This window comes from Castanea sativa, chromosome 8 (genome assembly GCF_040712315.1).
Source record: "Castanea sativa cultivar Marrone di Chiusa Pesio chromosome 8, ASM4071231v1".
Classification (NCBI taxonomy): domain Eukaryota; kingdom Viridiplantae; phylum Streptophyta; class Magnoliopsida; order Fagales; family Fagaceae; genus Castanea; species Castanea sativa.
In genome coordinates, this window is record NC_134020.1 from 50,662,690 (window position 1) to 50,686,322 (window position 23,633).

Consider the following 23,633-nt stretch of genomic DNA (forward strand, 5'->3'; position numbering starts at 1 on the left):
TTTGCCAACATTACAAATCGAAATTCTAATACATTTAAACCTAAAGTCTTAGAACCCAACAAACTTCCCCTTTCACAATCCATGACAAAACACAAATTTAAACAAAATGCTCAAAGTTACAAACAAGACAACCCTTTACAAAATCATAGCCCAACACAACAAATTCAACCTAACTACTATCCATCAATTGCAAGTGTAGACAGCAGTACAATTGAGTCAACCTGTATATTCTTGTAACACTTAACAAACACATAAACACATGTGTGGAAAATACAAGTAATCAAATATAACTTCTTGATTTCACATAACACAAAATAAAGACATATATCATGAATAACCTCATAAATATAAATCAATAAACAATGTGAAACAAGAGACATATATAATCAAAGTATCTCTCCCTATCATGGATAACCCATACACAATACATCATGAGCCAAAAATATAAATACAGAATGAAGCACCTAGATACAATCTACAACTCCATAGCTCCAAAACATCAAAATCTTCCCCTAACAATAAAATCTCCTCCTACATATGTACTCCCCCTTTTTGTGATGAATTGCCAAAGGGCACTCACTCATCATCAAAAGGAGGAGGCGGAGGTGATCGTCTAATACTTTCCAAATCCGTTCGCAAAGCATGAAGCCCATCAAGCATGTCCACCAAAAACTGACCATAAGCCACCTAAAAGGTCATGATAGTCTCCAACATACAACAAATGTCTAAATCATCCGAAGTAGAAGGTGGAGGAACAGCAGCAGCAGCATCAGGATCGACAGACGCCTCAGCAGAACTATCACCTGTAGAGGAGGGAAGAGGAGGTGCGACGCCATAAGTCTCAACCCTAGGACGTTTAGAGCTTACTCTCATCTAAGCAGCCATTTGCCTAAGAAAGGTGGCACCTATAGAAGCAACTATATGAGCAGGCTCAGACGCGAGAAAGTTTTCTAAACCCAAATGTAAAAGGATCCGATAACTAAAAGCCGAAAAGAAAAGAGCATGAGAAACAAAACTACTCCAATGAACCTTAATCAAAGAACGAATGAAAAGATAAGGAAAGCTCATAGGAGCATCGGTAACAAGGGCATACAAAAACGCACATCTTTCTATAAGGATGGTGTGCAAATGAAAGATAGGCCTCAAAGAATGACAAGCAATCCAAAAGAAAAGATAATGAATCTCGATTAACTCTACAAACATGATCCGAGGATCAGAACCCCACTGGATAGAAGTATTAGTGATGTATAACATGATGTCATCAAGGGGAGGAGACTCATCGTAAGGATAAACAGGATGCTGGATCAATGGCACCCCAAGAGCATCAGCCACTACCGAAAGAGTAGTGGTGTACTCGTCACCCTGTATCCAGCTTCTCATAAGAGTGTTGGCATCATAGGAGTGAACAGAGAGGTTCGAGTAGAACTCTCTAATCAAGGTAGCCAGAGGGGGATGAGAAATGTCTAGCAATAGTAACCAACCCCTACGCTCAAAGTTTCTCCTAATCTCAGGGTCAAGTTCATCTAAAATAACCTTTCTCTCAGCTCAAATATTTCTAAAAAGGTTCAAAGTCTCATATGTTTCTAAAAAGGTTCAAAGTCTCATATGTTTCCTGGTTTTTCTCACTCAGAAACCTATCACTCTCAAAAGAAAGTACAAAAGAAGAGGAGGCTTTCCTATTGGCTCTAATCTTCCTAGGCATGGTGCTAAGGATAGGACAAGACACACTGAAGGAACCAAAAGAAAAGAAAAACCAAGGGCAGATGCAAGTTAGCACAAAACAATATAGAAAAATAACAATCTATATGATGTATGAACAGTATAATCAGATGATGCATGATCTAATGCAGTGAGAATAAGTTGGCTTGAGCATTGATTTTATATTGAAAACCCAAAAATTGGCTTGAGCATTGAGTTTATATCACAAAATTGGCTTGAGCATTGAGTTTATATCAAAAACCCAAAAATTTTGAAAAACCACTTTTACAATTTTCAAGAAATTGACCAATTGATCATTAAACAATATAGATAATACATTATAATGATCAAATTAATCAATCCAACAAGCCAAATTCATCCAATTAAATTCAATTGAACAAAATCCCCAAATCGGGTAATTTTAAGCCCTAGAAATTTCAAGTTTTCAAAATTCATCAAATCGATCAAATTAATTCATCAAGAACAGTTGTATAACATCCCACAACAAAAACCCATTGATCAAATTTCACAGAAAAAGCTTGAATCATCAAAAATCCCAATTTCCCTTAGGTTTGAAATATCCCTTTAATTCTTGGTAAAAATACATGTAAACATGAAAATAAAAGAAAAATGAGGGGTATAAAGGTCTTATCGGCCTTAGATGACAAAAAACCTTGAAGAAATTTGACAGAAAATGACAAAAATCTTGTTTTGACTCTTAGATCGATCGAATAGAGAGAGAAAGAGTTTTGAAAACTTTGAAATAGTGTTTGAACATGTGAAAAACTTAGTTTTTAAAAAACTCTCTATATGATTTTCGATTGATCGAAAATTAGATTCGATCGATCAAAAATGTCTTTGATTGATCCATCAGCAATCGAGCACCGATCGAAACACACAGAACCAAACCAAAACTTTAATCGCAATTTCAATCGGTCGAGAAACAGGTTTGATCGATTGAAATTTTGGAAAAACCAATTTTTTGAAAAACAAAGCAATTTTATGTAGAAACTCCTCAAAGTATATTAATATATGAATAAAATGCATGAATATGAGATGAAATACTTTTCAAAAACACTTGTTTTGAACCCAGTTTTTCCAAAATTAAGGTTTTTAATCAATTTACCTTAAATTCTCAAACTTCAAATACGTTTTGCATAAAACTCAAGGAATAACATGTACAACTTGGTTGGCCAAACCAAAATCACACACAATAACATGTACAAAGTTTAGCAAAGAGTAACTTATGTAGTGTGTGCAACTAGTAAAAACTTGAGATACATGTGAGATGATATGTGAATAGTAATTAAGCACAATTTCTACAAAATTCATCACATAATTTTGAAAGAGACTATCACCTAAAGAGTTATATCATATAACTCTCACATCTCTTGGAATAAAAGTTTATAATCAAATAAATTTCTTGATTTGCCTCATAATGTACACACCAATTTTATTTGATCAGAAACTTATTAAGAATTAACCGGGATAATGTACACATCAATTTTATTTAAGTGATTTAATTATAGTCCAATAATGAACATACTAATTTTATCATTTAAATCGATGCTACACCTTATATTCTTTTTGTGCATGTGCTACACTTTCTTGAATACTAAATCTTACAATATACACTAAAGTATTCATGATTGGCTAGTAAACAATGGTGAAATGGTTATTTATGTCTTTCTCATTAAGATCAAATCCGACAATCAAAGACATGTGACTCCAAGATCAAGACAAAGTGATCAAAAACTATAAACATCTTCCCACACAACATGCACTACAAAGCTCAAACTAGTAAAGTGCAATAAGATAAGCTCATCCAAGTTAAACAAGGTACATAAACATGTTATGTAAAAATAAATTGGCCAACCTTGATTTCAAATCCAAGAAAAAACGCAAAACACATTTTGCTTCCCTTTTCCCTTTTTTTTTTTTTTTTTGGTTTCAGAAAAGAAATAACAAAAACAACCTAGAATGAAATGCATGAATGTTATACAATGCAAATCCTAGATAAACAAAGAAAAAAAAATCAATAAAGAACAATGGTCACAAAGAGAAAAGCGATGAAGCATCAATTAGATCGAGCCTTTTGCATCCAAAGCCTTTTAGATGCAACTCTAGCATTGGAGTTATTATTCACATTAGAATTCTGAGCAACTTTAGGATTGAAATAAAGGTTTAAAGCCTTTACCAATTCACCAATAAATACTATAGGATCTTGTGCTTGAGGCACAAGTATTTTTGGTTTATTTGCTCACTTACAATGCAAATCCTAGATAAACAAAGAAAAAAAAAATCAATAAAGAACAATAGTCACAAAGAGAAAAGCGATGAAGCATCAATTAGATCGAGCTTTTTGCATCCAAAGCCTTTTAGATGCAACTCTAGCATTGGAGTTATTATTCACATTAGAATTCTGAGCAGCTTTAGGATTGGAATAAAGGTTTAAAGCATTTACCAATTCACCAATAAATATCATAGGATCTTGTGCTTGAGACACAGGTACTTTTGGTTTATTTGCTCACTTAGCAGCTTGCAATTTGAAACAGTTTGAACGAATATGCCCAGACTTTTCACAAAAATGACAAACTCATGCAGATCTATCATGCAACTTGCCTTTAGAAGGATTAGAAGTCTTAGGTTTAGACTCTTTAAGGTCAACCCTAATCTTCCTAAGAGGTGTAACTTCTACAGGTTTGACAACCTCACTCACAAGGCTCAGAAGAAGGAAAAAAGTTTGTGGAATGTGTTTTTTAGGAACAAAGATGCTTTCTACAAAACCTAAGCCAGTTTTATCTAAAGAAGACTTTTGAACACTCAACATATGATTAAGTTTGGAACTAACAGACCTATTAGTTTGTTCTCTAGTAACAAATAATTCATGTTCCAAATTCTTAACTTTATCAAGTAAAACATGTTCTCAATCTTCACATTATTCAACAATTCATTGGCATCAAATAGTTTCACAAGTAAAATTTTCTTATCAAGTTCAAGAGATGCAATTTTCTTTAAGCCTAGATCAACACTCATAGCATCCTTTGCAGCAACTTTGCAAAACTTATTGTAGGCTTCTTATAAATCTGCATCCTTAGAGAGTTTCCCATCAAAAGGGTTCTCCTTAACAGCAGCTCTTTCATCAACTACAGCAGTAGCAGTGAAAGTAATAAAGTTTATATCCTCATCATTACCAGACTCATTGTCAGAAACTTCATCATCATTAAGAGTTACAGCCATAGCCTTACCCTCAGACCTCAAGAATCTTGGACATTCAGATTTCACATGACCATACCCTTGACAACCAAAACATTGTTGACCTATAGAATTATTAAAAGGTTGGCCTACTTTTTCTTTAGGTTTCTTATTATTGTTCACTTCAATGAGTTCATACCTTCTAAAATTTCTAGGTTCAACATTGTTTTTACCTCTTGCCCTTCTATTGTTGTTCTTAAGAAAGTTTCTACAATTCTTGGCAAGATAGGCAACCTCTGTAGCAGAAAGCTCATCATCAAATCCACTGACATCAACATCATCAATAGACTTAAGAGCCATTGATTTGAATTTGCTAGTCTTAGGTAGGTCCAACTCATAGGACTGAAGAGATCCTACAAGTTTATCAACAGGGATGAAGTCCACATCCTTAATTTCAGTAATGACAGTTACTTTAGGTCTAAAATCTTCAGTTAAAGATCTAAGTATCTTCCTAACTATTTTAGGTTACTCATAAATTTTACCCAAATTATAAGCAGAATTAACAATATCATTAAGCTTAGCATAGAATTCATCAAAAGTTTCATCATCAAACATTCTAATACTTTCAAATCTAGTTGTTAACTGCTGCGGCTTATTGATCTTAATTGTCTTTGTGCCTTCATGCACAGTTTGGAGAATATTCTATGCAGTGTGAGCAACCTCAACATTAGAGATTCTCTTGAATTCTTCCATAGAAACAACATTAAAAATTGCATTCATAACTTTGCTATTAAAAGTGGATGCTTCTTTCTGAGAAGTTTTCCATTCACTCACTAGAGTAGTGGGCTTCTCTTATCCGTATTCAACAGAGTTCCAAACTCTCTCATTAATAGATTTCAGGAATGCTTTCATCTTTACTTTCCAATAAGCATAATTATTCCCATCAAAGTGAGGTGGGATCACAAGAGAGTGACCGTGTTCCATGACAACAAGGGTCAAGGATCAACTCTTAGATCAAATGATTTAAACACAAAAGCTAACCTGCTCTGATGCCACTTGTACGTTTTTAGACCCCTTAAACACAACCAGATTAACCTAGTTATTTAGCCAAGTGATTAACTTAGGTAAATTATGCAGATTTAGGTTAACACATATAAATCATATCATTGTAAAGTGCGGAAAATAAAGAACACAATAATATGATAACCCAAGAAAACCAAACCGGTAAAAAACCTAAAGAGGATTTAACCTAGCTATCCTCAAGGTAAAACGAATTCACTATGAAAGAATTAAAGTTTACACAATAGCGACTTAGACCACTAACATCCTATTGTTACCTCGAGTAGGAAACTTACTACCACGACCACGTGACAACTCCGAGTCCACAGACTACTTTTTTCTTGGATTCCCAACAAGCACAAGTACTCTCGCTTGTATATCTTTAAGTTCTTGAATCTGCAACTGAATTGATCACCAAGCTCTTGACATCAATCTAGATCTTGATAACCCTAAGTGTATGTGAAGACAAAAACCTCTAGATCTCACAAAAGATTCACACGCATAACATAGAGAGCAGCCTTAAAACATGGCTAGGGTTTTCCCTTTTATACCTAGGGCAAAACATAAAATCCTATACGTAAAACGAGCTTGAGCTGAGTTGGAAAATTCAACAGAAAAATAATCTGCACGAATTTCGATTGATCGAGTCTAATTTTTGATCGATTGAACAAGGAAAATTTACACAGTAAATCTTGCAGTACACTCGATTCCAACTTTACAACTTAAACATACTTTGAGCAAGTCTAAAACAAAACTAAGCGTTTTGATAATGGTTTACCAACATTACAAATCGAAATTCTAATACATTTAAACCTAAAGTCTTAGAACCCAACAATAGTGACCAAAAGTTTAACAAAAATGATAATCTCTACCATTAGATTTGTAATAAACATAATAAATACACTGAAATACATATTTTTTTTCCATTGAGTTACCCAATTAAGCATTCATAATTTTTGGTAAATTGGCAGCAGTGAGAGCTTAGGGGCTGTTTGGTTTTTTTTTTTTTCATCACTCATCACTCCTCACTTAATTTTCGTCACTCATCACTCATCACTAAAAATACCCTAATTTCTTATACCCACCCGTTTGGCACATTTTTTCAGTTCACATCACTCAAATATTTCAACTTTTTGTGGAACCCATACCTGACTCCTCACTCAGATATTCCCAATACCCAGACACAGTTCTCTCTTCCTCTCTGCCCATCCATTCTCTTCCTCTCTTATTAGCTCTAAAAAAATCAAAACTCAAAAAATTAAAGCAAAGAGCAAAGCTCTAGTGTGTGGATGTGCGAGGGCTGCGAGTAAGCTTTGGTGTCCATCATGTGCAAGGTCGACACGGCGGCGCTCTACATCACGTGCGACTCCAATATCCACTTCGATAACTACCGTGCTTCCTTTGTCCTCCAAGCCAAACTGACCCACTAGTAACTTTCGTGAAGACCCAAACTCATCGATCCTGTCATCGCCGAAGTTCACAGTGCTCGAGGTTGAGTGGCGTTTGAGATCTTCTTCGTCGGATGGGTCACCGTGGGAAGGGTGAAGGATGGATCGTAGAAATAAGGCTGTGAAAAAAATTGCAAAGCACAATACCCAATACTCTTTACTCCCAATACTCGATGCCCAGTACTGAGCACAATACCCAGTACCCACATAAAAATTGCAGAGCACTCCTTACTCCAAAAAAAAAATCTTACAAAGAAGAAAAAAAATTTTTGTGATGATCTCAAAAAAGAAAGAGGAAAAGAGATGGTCTAAAGGATGGGTTGTGTTAATGGCAAATGGGTATGGAGAGAAGAGAGTGGCTTGGGAAAAGAAGAGGGAAAAAAAGAAGAAGGAAAGAGACGGTCTGAAGGACGAGAGAGCTGTTGGTCAATGAGCTAGCAAGGAAAAGACAGGATACAGAAAATGGGGGCCACCATGTGAATATATTTACAAAAATGCCATCATAACTCTAATTCTATAACTTGAAAACACCTAAAATGTGTTTTCAGTTTCCATAACTCATCACTCAAAAATCAGAGAATTGAGTGATGAAAACAAAAATTGGAAACAATGCCAACACACTTCTCAGTCGTCGGACCCACATATTTTGAGTTATGGGTGAAGGAAACACAAAATCCAAACAACCCCTTATTCTTTGCCTAGGAACTCAGCCTCTCATCTATCTTTCTTGAGGCTGATTTTGAAGTAGTCATCAAATCGTTGTTAAGTGAGGAGATCTGTTTTGTTTCATATAGTCACCTTATAGATGAAGACAAAAGCAAATACCTTTGTTCAGGTAAATTTTCCTATGAGGAGACAAGGTAATTATGTTACTCATAATATCATTAGACATGTTAGTGGTTTATCTGTATAGATGGAGAATGTTCTTCCATACTTTAGTATTATACGTTTAGCTAATTTGGCTAAATTATCTTAATAAAAGCTACAACATTCTTCTTTAAAATTAATAAAAAAGTTAGATAAAATAAAACTCAATGGCCAAAGTAAGGATTTTCAACAATAAATCTAGGAAAATTAGTAATGTTATTGTTTAACGAAAAGTCAGTTAGTTCATAAAAATATGGTAACTCAAGGATAAAATAGTTACTTCATTATTATATTTCTTATATTTATCACAAAATCTTAGAGGAGATTGTCATTTTTTTTTTCAAAACTTTGATTTCTTATCTCCATGGGTTGGGTTGTATTGAAAAAGAAAAAAACCCAAAACCCAATCCGGCCCAATACACCTCCTAATTATTTTCCACAAATTTAAATTAGTTAAGGAAAAAAAAAAAGTGGCACAGAAAGTCAGAAACTGGCGGGAAAATTGGCCAATGATTTTAGTTTAGAAACGGAATGTTTGACTTTGACCTACAAATCACAACAATCTATCATGGAATCAAACACCGAGACTCACATCGACCCATCAACATCTGAACAATCCTGGCCGTTTGATACAGATAAGGAGCTAAAATCAAACATCAACGGCTATGCGGACGAGAGCGCCCTAGTGAAACTTCCCGTTGCTACAATCTTCTTTCTTTCGCCTCAAAATCTCGAAATCACAGGATCGACTTTGATCGGAGATTCTTCGTTTTCGTCGAATCTCCGCCGTTATATGTATTTATCTACAAAAAAAACACAAAAATGAACTCATTTCGTGATTTCTGAGATCGAAATTCGAAAACCCTAGCTTTCTCTCTCTCTCTCTCTCTCTCAGCTGAAAAAGTTGTAATGGAAACCGGAAGTAGCAGCGAAGGCTCGCCGGAGCCAAAGAAAGGCAAATCCAAAACCCCCAGAAAACCCAAGGCTAAGGATAGCGTTCTCAAGCAGAGTCAGTCTCTCTCTCTCTCTCTCTCTCTCTTGCATATGTAAGCGATTTTTGTATGTAATTTTATCAATAATTTTTATGGTTTTCTGTTTGCAGAATCTCCAGCAGAGTTCTTTGCAGAGAACAAGAATATTGCTGGATTTGATAATGTAAGTATTCAGAAATTTGGGCAAATTGGATGTGAGTACTGAATAGTTTTAGCAATTAAATTCCATTTTTGGTTGTAAATTTTGTGGATTTTCAGCCTGGGAAATGCCTTTACACGACAGTTAGAGAGCTAGTTGAGAACTCACTTGATTCTGCAGAGTCCATTTCCGAGCTTCCGGTTGTAGAAGTTACAATGTAAACCCCCCTTCCCCCCCTTTTTTTGTTTATTTATGAACAAATTATAACTAGTGTTAGTTTCAATCATGGGTTGGTGATGAGTCTATGTAATGTTGTGTTGCAGCGAAGAGATAGGGAAAACCAAGTTTAATTCTATGATTGGTCTTGTTGATCGCGAACGTGTTGATGAGGCATTATATGATGACCACGAGACAGCTAAGGCTCGAGAGGTGTGTTATGCTTCTAATGTGAATTTGTTTTGATCTTCGTTTTTCGTTAAATGTGTTAGTGGGTTTTTTTTAGTTTTTGAAAATTTTATGAAATTTGTTATGTTGTCTTTTTTTTTGTTTTGTGGCGTGTAGAGACGATTAGCGAAGGAAGCAAAAGCTCAAGAAATACAAGCTAAGAATGCGGCCCTAGGGAAGAAAGTCAAAGAGAATACGGCTTCAAAGGGTATGAAGGGTCGAGGTGAGGCTTCGTTTTACAGGGTGACATGCAAGGTTTGACCTACATTCCATCTTGAACTTCTTGCGTTGCGTTGTCTGGCTTTCTGGTTATATTGGTCTGGCTATGTACTAATTACAAGCTTTTCTCTGAAGTTGTAGAATCATGTCCTTTATTGATTTTAAATGTAGGATAATGGAAGAGGAATGCCACATGATGACATCCCAAATATGTTTGGACGAGGTTTCACTACTACATTCTAGCTCAAGTTTACATCTGATACAGATTTGTCTACACGTGTATTTGAATATTTTATTAGAATAGATGAGCATATGACACTTCTTTATTCTTACGGAAGCTAGTTGCAACTGTATTTATTTGTGCAGTTCTGTCGGGGACAAAATACGGTTTGAAGCAGACACGTGGAAAGTTTGGTCTTGGTGCAAAGATGGTAGTATTTTGACATTATCTTGTCCACAATGCATGATTTTGCATCTTTTCTAGCTGGAATTGTTAATACACACACTATTAAGTATTTTATATGTTCTACTTGCCTGCTTTTCTCTCTAATTAGTCGTCTCAACTTTCCTTTTTGCACTTGTGAATAACTTAGGGGGCATTAAATTGTACCATGGAAATTAAATTTCTGCACGCCATTTCTCATAGAACTTCAAGTTCTGAATCAATCAACTTGAATGAGACCTTGAATAAAAAATGACTCATCACACCCAAAATGATGCTGCCGGTTCTAGTCTAACATAAAAACTCCACCTTTTATAATTTCTACTGTCAGTTATATTGTTGGCGGGCAATTATTTAATGTCCCATTAAAGATGAAAATATGAAATTTCTTCACAAAGTGATAGGTAAAATGATATTAGGGGTCGTTCAATATTTATGGGATATCCAAATGCAACCATACAGAATGTAATGCAAAGGAAGCCTTCTAGTTTACAATGCTGCTGAAGGAAAAGCCAAATTGTATAATTCAGTTGCTGTGTTTCTCTATATGATAATTAAGATACAAAACACTTAGTAACTTGATTCATATTCATTTATGCAGGCTTTAATTTGGTCTAAGATGAGTACAGGACTTCCTATAGAGATCTCATCATCAATGAGGGACCAAAATTATATGTCATTCTGCAGGCTGGATATAGATATTCATCGGTATGACTTGAATATCTTAAAGGCAGAAAGCTTTAACAATTAATATCTATTAATTTCACGTGTATTGAAGCTTGTGTGTGTGTGTGTGTGATTTCTGGAAATTATTATAAGGTTTAAAACATTAAAAAAATGTGCTCTTAGATTTAACTCTTGTTCATAATCATGAAGTTGCTTCATTTAAATTTTCAGGAATATGCCCCACATTCATGTACATGAAAAAAGGGAATTCAAAGATCAGTGGCGTGGAGCTGAAATTCAAATAGTCATTGAAGGAAATTGGACAACTTACCGTGTATGTAATTGGCCTGTGTCATATTATATCATTGCAGCTCCTGAACTGCTGAGCACTCTTAAGTGGTGCAATGCATCTTCATCATGTTACACAATGATGATTGAGAAAAAAGCCATGAATGTTTTCCCTAACTAAAAAGTTTTCTATGGGCATGTGCAGTCCAAGATCTTGCATTACATGCGACAAATGGCAGTTATCACCCCTTATGCCCAATTCCTTTTTAAATTCATCTCCGATGCACCTGAGTATGTCTCTCTCTTTCTCTTTGTGTGTGTGTGTGTGTGTGTTAGAACCATCACAAATCTGCATAACCTTCTTCATCTCTCTGTTCTGCATCTTACCTTTTTTTCTTAATTTGGTAGGAAGAATGTCACCATAAAATTTGCTAGGAGAACAGATGTAATGCCTCCGGTTCCTCTTGAGACAAAGCACCACCCCTCATCTGTTGATTTGCTACTAATCAAACGTCTGATCACAGAAACTTCAAAACAGAACCTTTTGCAGTTTCTGCAGCATGAATTTGTGAATATAGGAAAATCCTATGCTGAACGATTAATTGGTAAGAATTTGAAACTAAATATTATCAGTGAATTCATTAAACAAGTTTGCATATAATTTTGCTGTTTATGTTATGATAGTGATTTGAATTAGATAATACCCAATCAAGTTATGAAAGATTCCCCTATATTGCTAAAAAGCATTTATAAAAGAGCTTAGTCATGTTTAACTTTGATGATAAATGTGGAGAAGAGCATATTCTGTATTTTTTAACTAGGGAAATGGAAAGTTAGCTCAGTGGCAGGGGAACATGAAATTGTAGTTAATGTAACGATATCAAGCTAGAAAGGAAAAATTAATTATTGACCCGTACTTGTCCTGTATACTATGATGTTTCCTCCACATTGCAGAAGTTATAGAATAATAACACCTCAATCAAGAGTTTATCTACCCTGGCATGAAAGGAAAAAAAATCCCCAATTTGGGGGGAGGAAGAAGACATGTTAGATTGGGGGGAGAAGAAAGAAATAAAATTCATCTTATACTTCATGAATGGTGAAAAATGAACAGATGATGCCTCTGATGATACTAATCATAAATGATGGGGTGATTTGCTGGGAAAACAAATAGAAAAGAGATAGTATTAAGGGGTAGCATAGAGATCAACCCTCTCTGCTAAACATGATTGATAATAATTACAGTGGCTCAATATTAGACTCTGAGTGCATCAATGCCAGCTCTTATATCAACATGAAAATTGTGTAAACATATTACTCAGGAATATCTTTATCCCAAAGAAATGTATTTATGGTTCTTTATGGGGAAGGAAATATGTTGATGACCTTCCATCCATTTAGGGTGACATGAATGTGAATAGCTTTTCTAAATCTTCCATGCTGCATTCAATACTTTATGATAGTTACTGACATTTTTCTGTTCTTGGGGTTATCTAAACTGAGACAAAATTCAGTATAGCACTTCTTTTTTGTACAAGACAACAATAATCTAGCCTCTAAATCCTAAACCTATCTGATAAGCTGCTTTGTTTCCCTACCAGTTTAAGTTGTTATTCATTCCAAACAGTTCAAAGAAATAACCTTATAGACCCTTAAGAAGGGAGACTTCTAGATAAAAAGGAACCACATAGCCAGCTGTCATAAACTGTCATGTGGAAATTACCTAGCAAAAATTCACCTAGTTTGATTTTGGAAGAGTATTTTGCAAACTCCATTACTTTCCTACACTAGATTTCGCAAACATAAGGTGAAAAAAAAAAAAAAACAAACAAACAAACAAATGAAGTAAGAATGTGTGTGATATTTCCCTAAAATTGTTGATGGAAGTGAAAATCATTTTAAGTACATAGTGGTGTTACTTATTTATTTATTGATAAGTTGAGTATGTAGTTGTTTTATTTTATTGATAGGTAAGAAAGATGTATGTTCAAAAAATTGCTAAATGCAAAGTAGCACCAGCATATCAAAAGTACAAAAAAAGATGGAAAAGCAAAAACATTTAAAAAAAAAAAAAAAACACTAATTACAAAGAAGAAGAGAGCTAAGGAACTTTAAACGTCATATGTATCATTAGTTCATTTTTCATTATTTTGAACCGGTATTCAGTTCTCAGTTCAACCTCCCTCACCCCAAAAAAATGAGAGCTATATGATTATTAGATGGGGATTCTGGCCTTTTAATACTGCAGCTACTGCTATATTTGATGGTTTAAACTCTTGAAATCTTGCTCAAGTCTGAACAGTTCCTTCCATACAATTCTAAAAAATTTGTACTATTTCTGGCCTCTGTTACTGTTGTCCTCCTTAGATTCTGACGTTGATTCATGGTGTAGTGATGCTCTATTGACTTTTTGTAGGAGAAATGGGCCCAGATTTTAGCCCAAAAATGGCAGTCAAGTCTTTAACATCTCAACAAATAGTTCGCATCAATCAGCTATTTCGTCAAGCTAAGTTTGATGACCCTAGTGGTGATGTAAGTTCTTGATCTGTGGTCCTAAGTATTCTATTGTTTTTCAAATGAGATTAAATTCAATAAGGATGCAGGGTAAAAACCTATATTTACACCTTTCAATCAAATAATACCATGTCAGATTTGTTTAAATACAAGAATAGAGAGCAGGTTGATTTGCTTATTGAATTTTGATACTTGAATTATCTTTTTGGATGCTCATTTCCTTTTACACCGCATTCTTATTGAATTTAATCTCTTTTCAAATAGCTTGATTTGCCTTTTGCCCCTCTTTCTTCATAATTCTTTGCTATTATTTTCTAGTTTGGCACATTGCTTAGAATCTGTTTTCAGTGTCTTAGCCCTGCAGGTGAATACAATCTTCGTCTTGGAATTATAAAGGAGCTGCATCCAGACATGGTTGCAACTTATTCAGGCAGGTTGTATTTGAACCTCAGTATGCTTGATCTGCTTCTTCTATGAAACTGACTCATACGTAGTATGGGTTTTCCTTGTAATAAGTGTAAAAGACTTAAAGGGTTAGACTCATATGTAGTATGGTAATATAATTTTTTGTATATGAACTAGATTGTATGCTTTTAGAGTTAGATTTTTCTTCTGCTCATTGATGTTTTTCTTTTCCCTGTAAATGTGACGTTTCTCTTTTACCATTACATGCAGTGCTCAAGTTTTTGAAGGCCACCCATTCATTGTGGAAGCTGGTGTCAGTGTGGGAGGAAAAGATGTTAAGCAAGTGCGTGAGATACACTCTAGACTAATGAACTAATTAAATAAATAAATTGTGAATGTTATGCAAATAGGTTGTTAGATAAAGATATTATTCTTTAAAAAGGGCTAATTTTCTTTTTTATAATAAAATTATTTTCATATAAAAAAAACGTATATATATTCTTCATTGGAATTGGTTTGCTAACAAGATGGAATAAGTTATTTATTATAAAAATTAATTTATAAATAAAGAGGAAAAGGAGGCGCTGTTCTCTTTCTTGTGACTATAATAATTCCTTTAAGTCTTTCTTTTTCAATGGACTAATTGTGTATAGATGTAGAAGTTTTGGCTTCTCTTTGACAAGAAGGTTGGTTCAATTGTTAGTGTGAATGTAATCTGAGCTTAAACATCTGTGAGAATACTCTAAAATATTGCTTTGTGCATCTTTTTTTTTTTTTTTAATAAATAAAAGATCAATTTATTGATATGAGAAGATTACTCCAGTACACAGGGAGTATACTAGAGCAACTCCTAAAAATTTTACAATCTAAAATTTAGGAGATAACCAAATTCTACTAAAGTCAATGGTGGCTAATTTTTAAATCAAACCATACAAAGTTCTCAGGAATATGGTACGGAATTCACTACAGAGGTCTACTCATTTAAAGGCTCAATTATTCCTTTCTCTCCATTAGACATAACAGAATGGAAAAAGATTTCCTCCAAATCATTTTGGAGAAATATCTTCTAACCCATTATGTGGCGATTTGATGACCATCCGCTCATTTTTTAATCACATGACTCATTAAGTGATTTAAACAAGTCACGTGACTATTTAATGAGTCATATGATTAAAAATATATGTGGGTGATCATTTGATCTCTTACATAGTGGATTGAAGGAATATTCCTTCAAACTAGTTTGGTAGAAAATTCTGTCCTAATGGAATAGCCTTTCAGATTTCACTACTTGTAACCTGTCCATACTTCCTTTGCCAAAAAGCAAGCAAATCCACAAGATCTATGCTCTTATTTTAATTTAATATTGCTATAATTAGCAAGTAGGGCAGGTGCTTTTTATACTAATTCAGTTTGGTTTCTAGTTCAATCCCATCCTTTATTATTTTCCTATATGAGAGAATTAACAATTTGAGAATATCTATTTATCCAAGTAAGAAAATTACATGGAATGTTGTTCTCCTGGCAAGCTTCTTATGAACTGTATTATTATTTTAAGATGATCCGCTGTTAGCAGTTGGACAATATAAGCAGCAGGAGTAGCTGTAAAAAGTAGAAGCATTTACTCACACATGCACATATTGAGTATAACTTAGGGATGTGATTAACTGAAAATTGGGATTGTTTTTTTAACTCTTGCTAATTTCTTGAGAGCGTGCTATATTGCTTTACGATTAATGGGTACAAGTGAGAAGTTAGTGAAATGGTCATAATCATTACTTGTTAATCATTTTTCAATCACTCAACATTTTTATGTAGCATATAACATCTGTTTTAATTGGCAGGGTTTGAACATCTTCCGATTTGCAAACCGGATTCCACTTCTTTTTGAGCAAGGTGCTGATGTTGTCACCAGGACTGCCCTTAAGAGAATCAAGTAAGATGTAGCCAGCAGTTGAATATTTCTTTGATCTCTCTCTCTCTCTCTCTCTCTCTCTTGTTGGGGGGGTGGGGGGGGGGGGGGGGAAGCTACAGAATTTTTTAACAGAATCTCCCCAAAACATCTTTTTCAGCTGGAATAGTTACAAGATCAACCAGACACAAGATAAGATTGGCGTTTTTGTGAGCGTAGTAAGCACAAAAATCCCCTTCAAAGGTACCGGGAAAGAGTATATTGGAGATGACATAAGTGAGATAGCTACTGCTGTTAAGGTGGGGAGTTTTGAATTTTGATTTTTCTCCATCACAAAATAATTAAATAAACTAACAGCATTGTTTTTCCAGTCTGCTATCCAGCAATGTTGCATCCAGCTAAAATCCAAAATAGTGAAGAAGATACAGGCGCGTGAGCAGCAGGAGAGAAAAAGAAATTTAAGCAAGTAAGTCCAATACTTCTTTTCCTCCATGAATGAGTAAACTACCCGTTTTGAAACCGTGTTTTTTTTCAGAGTACAGCTTTTCTAAATGTCACTTTTCTAGATACAGCTTTTTCAAACAGTCCATTTTCCTAAAACTGAAAAAAGAGTTACACCTTCAGTTAGTTTGGACTTTTTTATTGTTGAATTGGGAACAAGACAAAACAGGCATAAATTACATTATTCTTCGTGCTTGCATGAACTGAAATCAGATTATAATCTCTTGACAGGTATATCCCTGATGCTACGAATGCTGTGTATGATGTTTTGAAAGAAATGGCACAGTTACATGCATCTAAGAAGAAACGTTATGAGGGTGAGGATGCAGAAATATTAAAAAAAGTATCGGCTAAGTTGATTACGAAAGAAACACTGAGGCAAAAGCTGGCTGAGCATGTTGAAAAGGTTAGCACTCAACTTGTATGGTGCCTGAATTTTCTTATGAAGATGTTCAACAATAAAAAAGAATGTCTTTTTGGACACCTTTCCAATGTCTTCTGGGTGGATGCGTTGGGTACTGCCTAAGAGGAAATCCAAAATGAACTTTAAAATTTTACATTTGATACATGAAGGGTCCCTTCAGTGTAAGTGCAGATTACTTTTGCATAAAAATGATATAGATTGACCACTTGGCACATGCATCATCATGCCAAATATTAGGGAGGAAACAGAACGTTCTTGTTTTATGGATCAAACCACATGCTAAGAGATGTGCAATGAAACACAATCACTTCATTGTAAGAATCCAGAATATATCTGGCTCCATACAATGAAGTGATTGTGTCTTTTTAAGATAAATTAATATTTTGGGAAGCTGCAAATTTGACCAGCAAGTTTCAACCTCATTGAAATTATCAAATTCAAATACTTGTGTTTCATGACCTAGATGAATTGTTGGCCAAACTGGTTCTTAAATGCTTCCTAGTTCCCTTAGCTTCTATTTTTTGGTAAGATCTTTGGCATATAGGGAAGGTAATTGATACCCAGTAATGCTTTCTTAGAAGAAAATGGGGAAAATAAGAGAGAGAGAGAGAGAGAGAGAGAGAGAGAGAGGGTGGGGGGTGTTGGGGGTGTTTTTTGTTTCCAATACATATGGTGACCTTTTCACCTATATTTGCAGGTGGACTATGAGATGGCATTGGAGTATGCTACACACGGTGGAGTGAGTGAAGAACCCAAAGAAGCCATATATATACAGTCACTGGAAACTGAACCTAAGTTCATTGATTTACGTAGCCCCATCTTTGTTTTCAGACTCTTCCAATAGTAATTTTTTTAGATATTCTTTTAATTTGTTAAAAGAAAAGAAAAAAATTCTTTTAAGACTAGTATGGTTTTAGATAGAATAGAATAGCAAAGAGTATGAGACCGACCCCAAAGTTTCATGAGTATCCACAGTGGATCCCAAAATGTTAGGACCAATGCTTTGTGGCTAAAAGCATAGCAAAGAAAATTCAAATTTGTTTTCATTAGTCACTATCATTACTGGAATTCCTTGTATCAAGTAAGCAAATGAAGGAAAGAACGAATAAAAATTGAATGTTCAAAGCTGAATGTACTCAGTATCACAAATTCAGAAAATGTTTGTGTTCTTTCCATGTTAAGCAAAAGCAGATTATGATTTATGAATTCTGAGATGTTTTAGTACTAAGCTTTTCCTCTGCTAGTGTAAATTTGGAGCCGAGCTGGCTTCTGATGGACAATATTATGGTCCGTTTGGATTGAGGGGGGAGAGAGAGGGAGTAGAGTATAATAGAGTAGATTTGGCCTAGAATTAACCTATTTATAGCCTACTCTACTCTACTTCTCTCTACTCTTTTTCCTTCTCCCCTAAATCCAATCAGGTCAATGTGGAAAATTCCTTAATAAAATGAAGCCTGCATTAAATTGTTTGAGCACTAAGGGGCAAGGTTAAGCCTTTCTGAAAATTGCAACTGCTTTCTCTGCCCTAGGCTAGTAGCCTAGTACTTAGATAAACAATAAGCCTTAGTGACAAAAAAAAAAGAAAATGCACATTTTGCATGTTGTGATTGGAATATAAGGAGCATAATTTTGTATGTTCAACTAGCACAATCAATTTTTTTATGTGTGGATATTTTTCATTTTAAATTACTAAGAGATTAAATTTTGTACATTCAATATTCAAACCTTCAAAATATTTACACAATTTCATATATTCAATGAACACAATTTTTCTAAAATATATAAATTTTATATGTTTAACATACACAATTTTCAAAAAATATAAATAATTTTGTTTAATATTCACCGTATACAATTTTTTGAACAATAGACACAAATGTGTACATTTATCTTAAAAAATTATTAAGAATGTATATAATTATGTTTATTCAATATACACAGTTTTTTACAGAAAGTACACAATTTTGTATATTTAAAGTATATAACTTTTTAAAGAATGTACATAATTGTATATATTCAACATGCAATATATTTAAACATGTACACAATTATATATCTAACTTACACAATTTTTTCAAACAATGTACAAAGTGTCTGTTTGGTTAACTTATTTTTGCCAACTTATTTTATTATTTAGCTTATTTTTGTTACTATTCATGAGTCTCACTGTACTATTTCAACTAATATTTACCTTTGTCTACAATACTTTCAGTAAAAAGCTTTCAATTTAGTAAAATAGGCAAATCTCAAACAGACTCATAATTTTGTACAATCAATATACACAAACTTTCAAATAAAGTACATAACTTCTGTATATTTAATGTACACATTTTGTTAAATGAGAAAAATATTATTTTGATCCTTATATATTAGAGTTACTATCAATTCTATTCTTATATTTTAGTAGCAGTCAATTTTGTCACTGTAATTTTTATCTTGTAGTCAATTTGGTCCTTACCATTAATTTATTAACGAAAAATACTTATGTGATACATGACGAGAGCCATTAAAGGTAATGGATAATAAAATAATAATAGATTTTTTAAATAAAAACATTAAAAATCCATGTCAGCATTTAAATAAAAATATCAGTTTTTATCAGAATTTAAAAAAAAATCCTAATAACATAAAATAAAATAAAATAAATAAAAATGCTTATTTTCTTTTCTCTCACTTTCTTAGCAACCAAACACATCGACAAACACAAAGAAAATATGAGTTTGCTTCTTTTACTGGTGCAAAAACGAGGCGAAGAAGAAAGATGAACACGGATGGACAACATAGATTTCGCTCTCTCTCTCTCTCTTTAATTTCCGTTTAAATTAAGGGTTCCTCTCCTCTCTCATTGTGTGCCTTTTTAGTCTCTTCCAATCACATACCAAAGCAGAGTAAAGAAGAAAGATGGAGAGGCGGTGACTCTGTCAGGGCTTTCAAAGTAGTGATTTTTCATGGCAAAAGAATTGATCTTTCAAGAAAAAATAAAATGAAAATCCATTCAAACAGTTTTTGAAAATTCGACCGTTAAAATGAGACGTTGTTTCTCCACTTTCAAAAGACAGTCAAATTCAAATCATCACACACCCATCTCTCTTCTTGATTCCTGCAAATCAATCCAACAAACCAAACAAGCCCATGCCCAGCTGATCACCACTGGCCTTATCCTACACCCTATCCCAGCAAATAAACTCCTCAAAACGCTCAATCTTTCAAGCTCTGCTTCTATCTCTTATGCCCACCAAGTGTTTGATCAAATTCCCTTTCCTGACTGCTTTCTCTATAATACCATGATCAATGCTCATTCACTCTCACCCACTTCTTCTCATAATTCGCTTATTTTATTTCGATCAATGATCCGGGGTTCGGGTGTGCCTAATCGGTACACTTTTGTGTTTGCGTTTAAAGCTTGTGGTAATGGGTTGGGGGTTTTGGAGGGCGAGCAAATACGGGTTCATGCGATAAAGGTTGGGTTGGAGAACAATGTGTTTGTTACAAATGCGTTGATTGGGATGTATGCAAATTGGGGTTTGGTTGAGGAGGCTAGAAGGGTGTTTGATTGCAGTGTGAATCGGGATTTGTACTCGTGGAATATTATGCTTGGTGGATATGTGGGGACAGGTGATATGGTTCGAGCTATGGATTTGTTTGAGGAAATGTGTGAACGTGATGTTGTATCATGGAGTACTATCATTGCTGGTTACGTCCAGGTGGGTTGTTTCATGGAGGCTTTGGATCTCTTCCACAAGATGCTGCAAACGGGTCCTAAACCCAATGAGTTTACCCTGGTAAGTGCTCTTGCAGCCTGTGCAAATCTAGTGGCATTGGATCAAGGAAGGTGGATCCATGTTTATCTTGACAAGGGTGAGATCAAGATGAATGAGCAAGTTCTAGCTAGCCTAATTGACATGTACTCAAAGTGTGGAGAGATAGAATTTGCATCAACGATATTCCACTATGAACGTGGTCTGAAGCGGAAGGTTTGGCCTTGGAATGCCATGATTGGTGGATTTGCAATGCATGGCAAATCCAAGGAAGCAATTGATACTTTTGAGCAAATGAAGATCGAAAGAGTTTCTCCTAACAAGGTCACATTTATTGCCTTATTAAATGCTTGCAGCCATGGAAATATGGTTCATGAGGGAAGGGGTTATTTTGAATCAATGGCAAGTTCTTATGGAATTGAGCCAGAGATAGAGCACTATGGGTGTATGGTAGATCTACTAGGCCGCACTGGACTCTTGAAGGAAGCTGAAGAGGTCATATCTAGTATGCCAATGGCTCCAGATGCTGCCATTTGGGGGGCATTACTTGGTGCTTGTAGAATTCATAAAGATATGAAAAGGGGAGAGCGAGTAGGAAAAGTTTTAAAAGATTTGCATTCCAACCATATTGGTTGTCATGTTCTATTGTCTAACATTTATTCTGCATCTGGGAGATGGAATGAAGCAAATGTTGTAAGAGAGAAGATTGAAGTAAGTGGCAGAAAGAAAACCCCTGGTTGCAGCTCCATTGAATTGAATGGTGTGTTCCATCAATTCCTTGTGGGAGATAGATCTCATCCTCAAACTAAGCAACTGTATTCATTCCTGGAAGAGATGACAGTTAAATTGAAGATTGCAGGATATGTTCCAGAATTTGGAGAAGTTTTACTTGATATTGTTGACGAGGAAGATAAAGAGACAGCTCTGTCAAAGCATAGTGAGAAGTTAGCTATTGCTTTTGGGTTGATGAACACAGCACCTGGGACCCCAATTCGCATTGTAAAGAACTTAAGAGTTTGTGGAGATTGCCACCAAGCAACAAAGTTCATATCCAAGGTTTATGATAGAGAGATTATTGTCAGGGACAGGATTAGGTTTCACCATTTTAAAGATGGAATCTGTTCTTGCAAAGACTATTGGTAGGCATGAAGATTGCTTTGTGATGGACTGAAGCTGATCTCAAATTGCAATTATTTTCCCTCTATACAGCCAAATCTACAAGAATTTGGATCCTTTCCTTGTGATACATTCTGCCCGCTTGTCAATACAATGGTGCTTTCTTTTAGAGTGTTGATTAAGGGAAGTGTATAAACAGAAGCTACTGAGAACTTGACAGAGCTATAGAGAATGAGACAACCATATGTTGCATCCAAACATTCAACAGGGACTCGCTAGAAGGAAAATGAGGCATAACAGAAATAAATTGTTATGAAGCTACTGCTTTAGGAGCCAGCAGATAGATGGGATTTGTGGAGCAACTGCAAGAATCACTTAGATTATATACTATCTGCACAAGGGTCAGACGAGGCATAACAGAAGTCAATTGATATGAAGCTACTGCATTAGGTGCTAGCAGATAGATGGGATTTGTGGAGCAACTGCAAGGATAACTTTGATCATATATTATCTGCACAGGGGTCAATTTTGTGCTTGATTATGTACGAAGTTCATCAATCTATTGTATTCTGATGATTTGGTTCTAAGTTCATGAAAAGGGATAAAAGAATAAATATTTTCTCAGCACTATATGAAGATTTTTCAACTAGTTTAGACGTGAGGATTTATCAATTTGTGTAACAGTTGCATGCACCATCGCGTTAACATTTTTTTTTCTTTTCTTTTTTTTTTTTGGTAAAAAAAGGGGGGGTAGCTAGGCTACGTAATCCCCCAGGGTAGGGCGCACAGGTGTGGATGCCCACCAACAATCGGCTATGGAGCTAATTCAAACCCAAGCCTAACAAGCCTAAGTACTAGTGAGTCATGAATATATATATATATATATATATATATATATATATAGATATATATATATAGAGAGAGAGAGAGAGAGAGAGAGAGAGAGAGAGAGAGAGGCTATGGGGATGATTCAAACCCAAGCCTAACAAGCCTAAGTACTAGCGAGTCATGAATATATATATATATATAGAGAGAGAGAGAGAGAGAGAGAGAGAGAGAGAGAGAGAGAGAGAGAGAGAGAGGTGGGTCTAAGTTACACCTTTTTTTTTTTTTAAAGAATACTAAGTATTTTTAACACACACACGCGAGAAAAGGAGAAAAGGTATTAAAGAAACTGATAAGGGTTTAACTCTTGGATACACGACACAAACTTCAAAACCTTTTTAATTTACACTCAATTTCCAATGTGGAATTAATCCACTGTTTTTTCTTTTAAGAATATTAAGTATTTAACACACACACGGGGAGAGTAAAGAAGGGAGAAGGTCTCAAAAAAACTGACAATGATGTATATCCAAAAAAGTTTAGCTCTTGGATACACAACGCATGGTTAAAGTTACACTTGGTGTAATTTTATAAGGGTTATACTTTTTTTTTTTTTTTTACCGTAGATTAGCATTAGATCTAATGGTGAATAACATTCTATGTCTTGTCATTAATATTCTAAATATTTCATTAATGAGTTAACAAAAACCTCCATTTTATTTTA

General features: G+C 34.7%; 2 protein-coding genes across 2 annotated transcripts; both read left to right on the forward strand.

The window, feature by feature from the left end:
- Nucleotides 1–8,889: 8,889 nt before the first annotated feature.
- LOC142608453 (DNA topoisomerase 6 subunit B) lies at nt 8,890–18,429 on the forward strand. Its single transcript, XM_075780237.1, has 19 exons — nt 8,890–9,276; nt 9,370–9,422; nt 9,518–9,615; nt 9,722–9,827; nt 9,960–10,097; nt 10,233–10,284; nt 10,428–10,492; nt 11,105–11,211; nt 11,401–11,503; nt 11,663–11,748; nt 11,866–12,062; nt 13,874–13,989; nt 14,320–14,405; nt 14,647–14,719; nt 16,218–16,309; nt 16,446–16,584; nt 16,657–16,751; nt 17,018–17,192; nt 17,908–18,429. Exons 1-19 carry the CDS (start codon nt 9,177–9,179, stop codon nt 18,052–18,054), a joined length of 2,028 nt encoding a protein of 675 aa, XP_075636352.1. The 5' UTR covers nt 8,890–9,176; the 3' UTR covers nt 18,055–18,429.
- Nucleotides 18,430–19,929: 1,500 nt separating this feature from the next.
- LOC142607192 (pentatricopeptide repeat-containing protein At5g66520-like) lies at nt 19,930–22,711 on the forward strand. Its single transcript, XM_075778619.1, has one exon. It carries the CDS (start codon nt 20,237–20,239, stop codon nt 22,109–22,111), a length of 1,875 nt encoding a protein of 624 aa, XP_075634734.1. The 5' UTR covers nt 19,930–20,236; the 3' UTR covers nt 22,112–22,711.
- The last annotated feature ends 922 nt before the right edge of the window (nt 22,712–23,633 follow it).

Excerpts from the sequence above, each read along its gene's own strand:
- LOC142608453 (XM_075780237.1), top strand. The coding sequence starts at position 9,177 with ATGGAAACCGGAAGTAGCAGCGAAGGCTCGCCGGAGCCAAAGAAAGGC. Across the intron at positions 11,212-11,400 it reads CTGGATATAGATATTCATCG|GAATATGCCCCACATTCATG; the intron begins GTATGACTTGAA and ends TTAAATTTTCAG. Across the intron at positions 16,310-16,445 it reads ACTGCCCTTAAGAGAATCAA|CTGGAATAGTTACAAGATCA; the intron begins GTAAGATGTAGC and ends CATCTTTTTCAG.
- LOC142607192 (XM_075778619.1), top strand. The coding sequence starts at position 20,237 with ATGAGACGTTGTTTCTCCACTTTCAAAAGACAGTCAAATTCAAATCAT.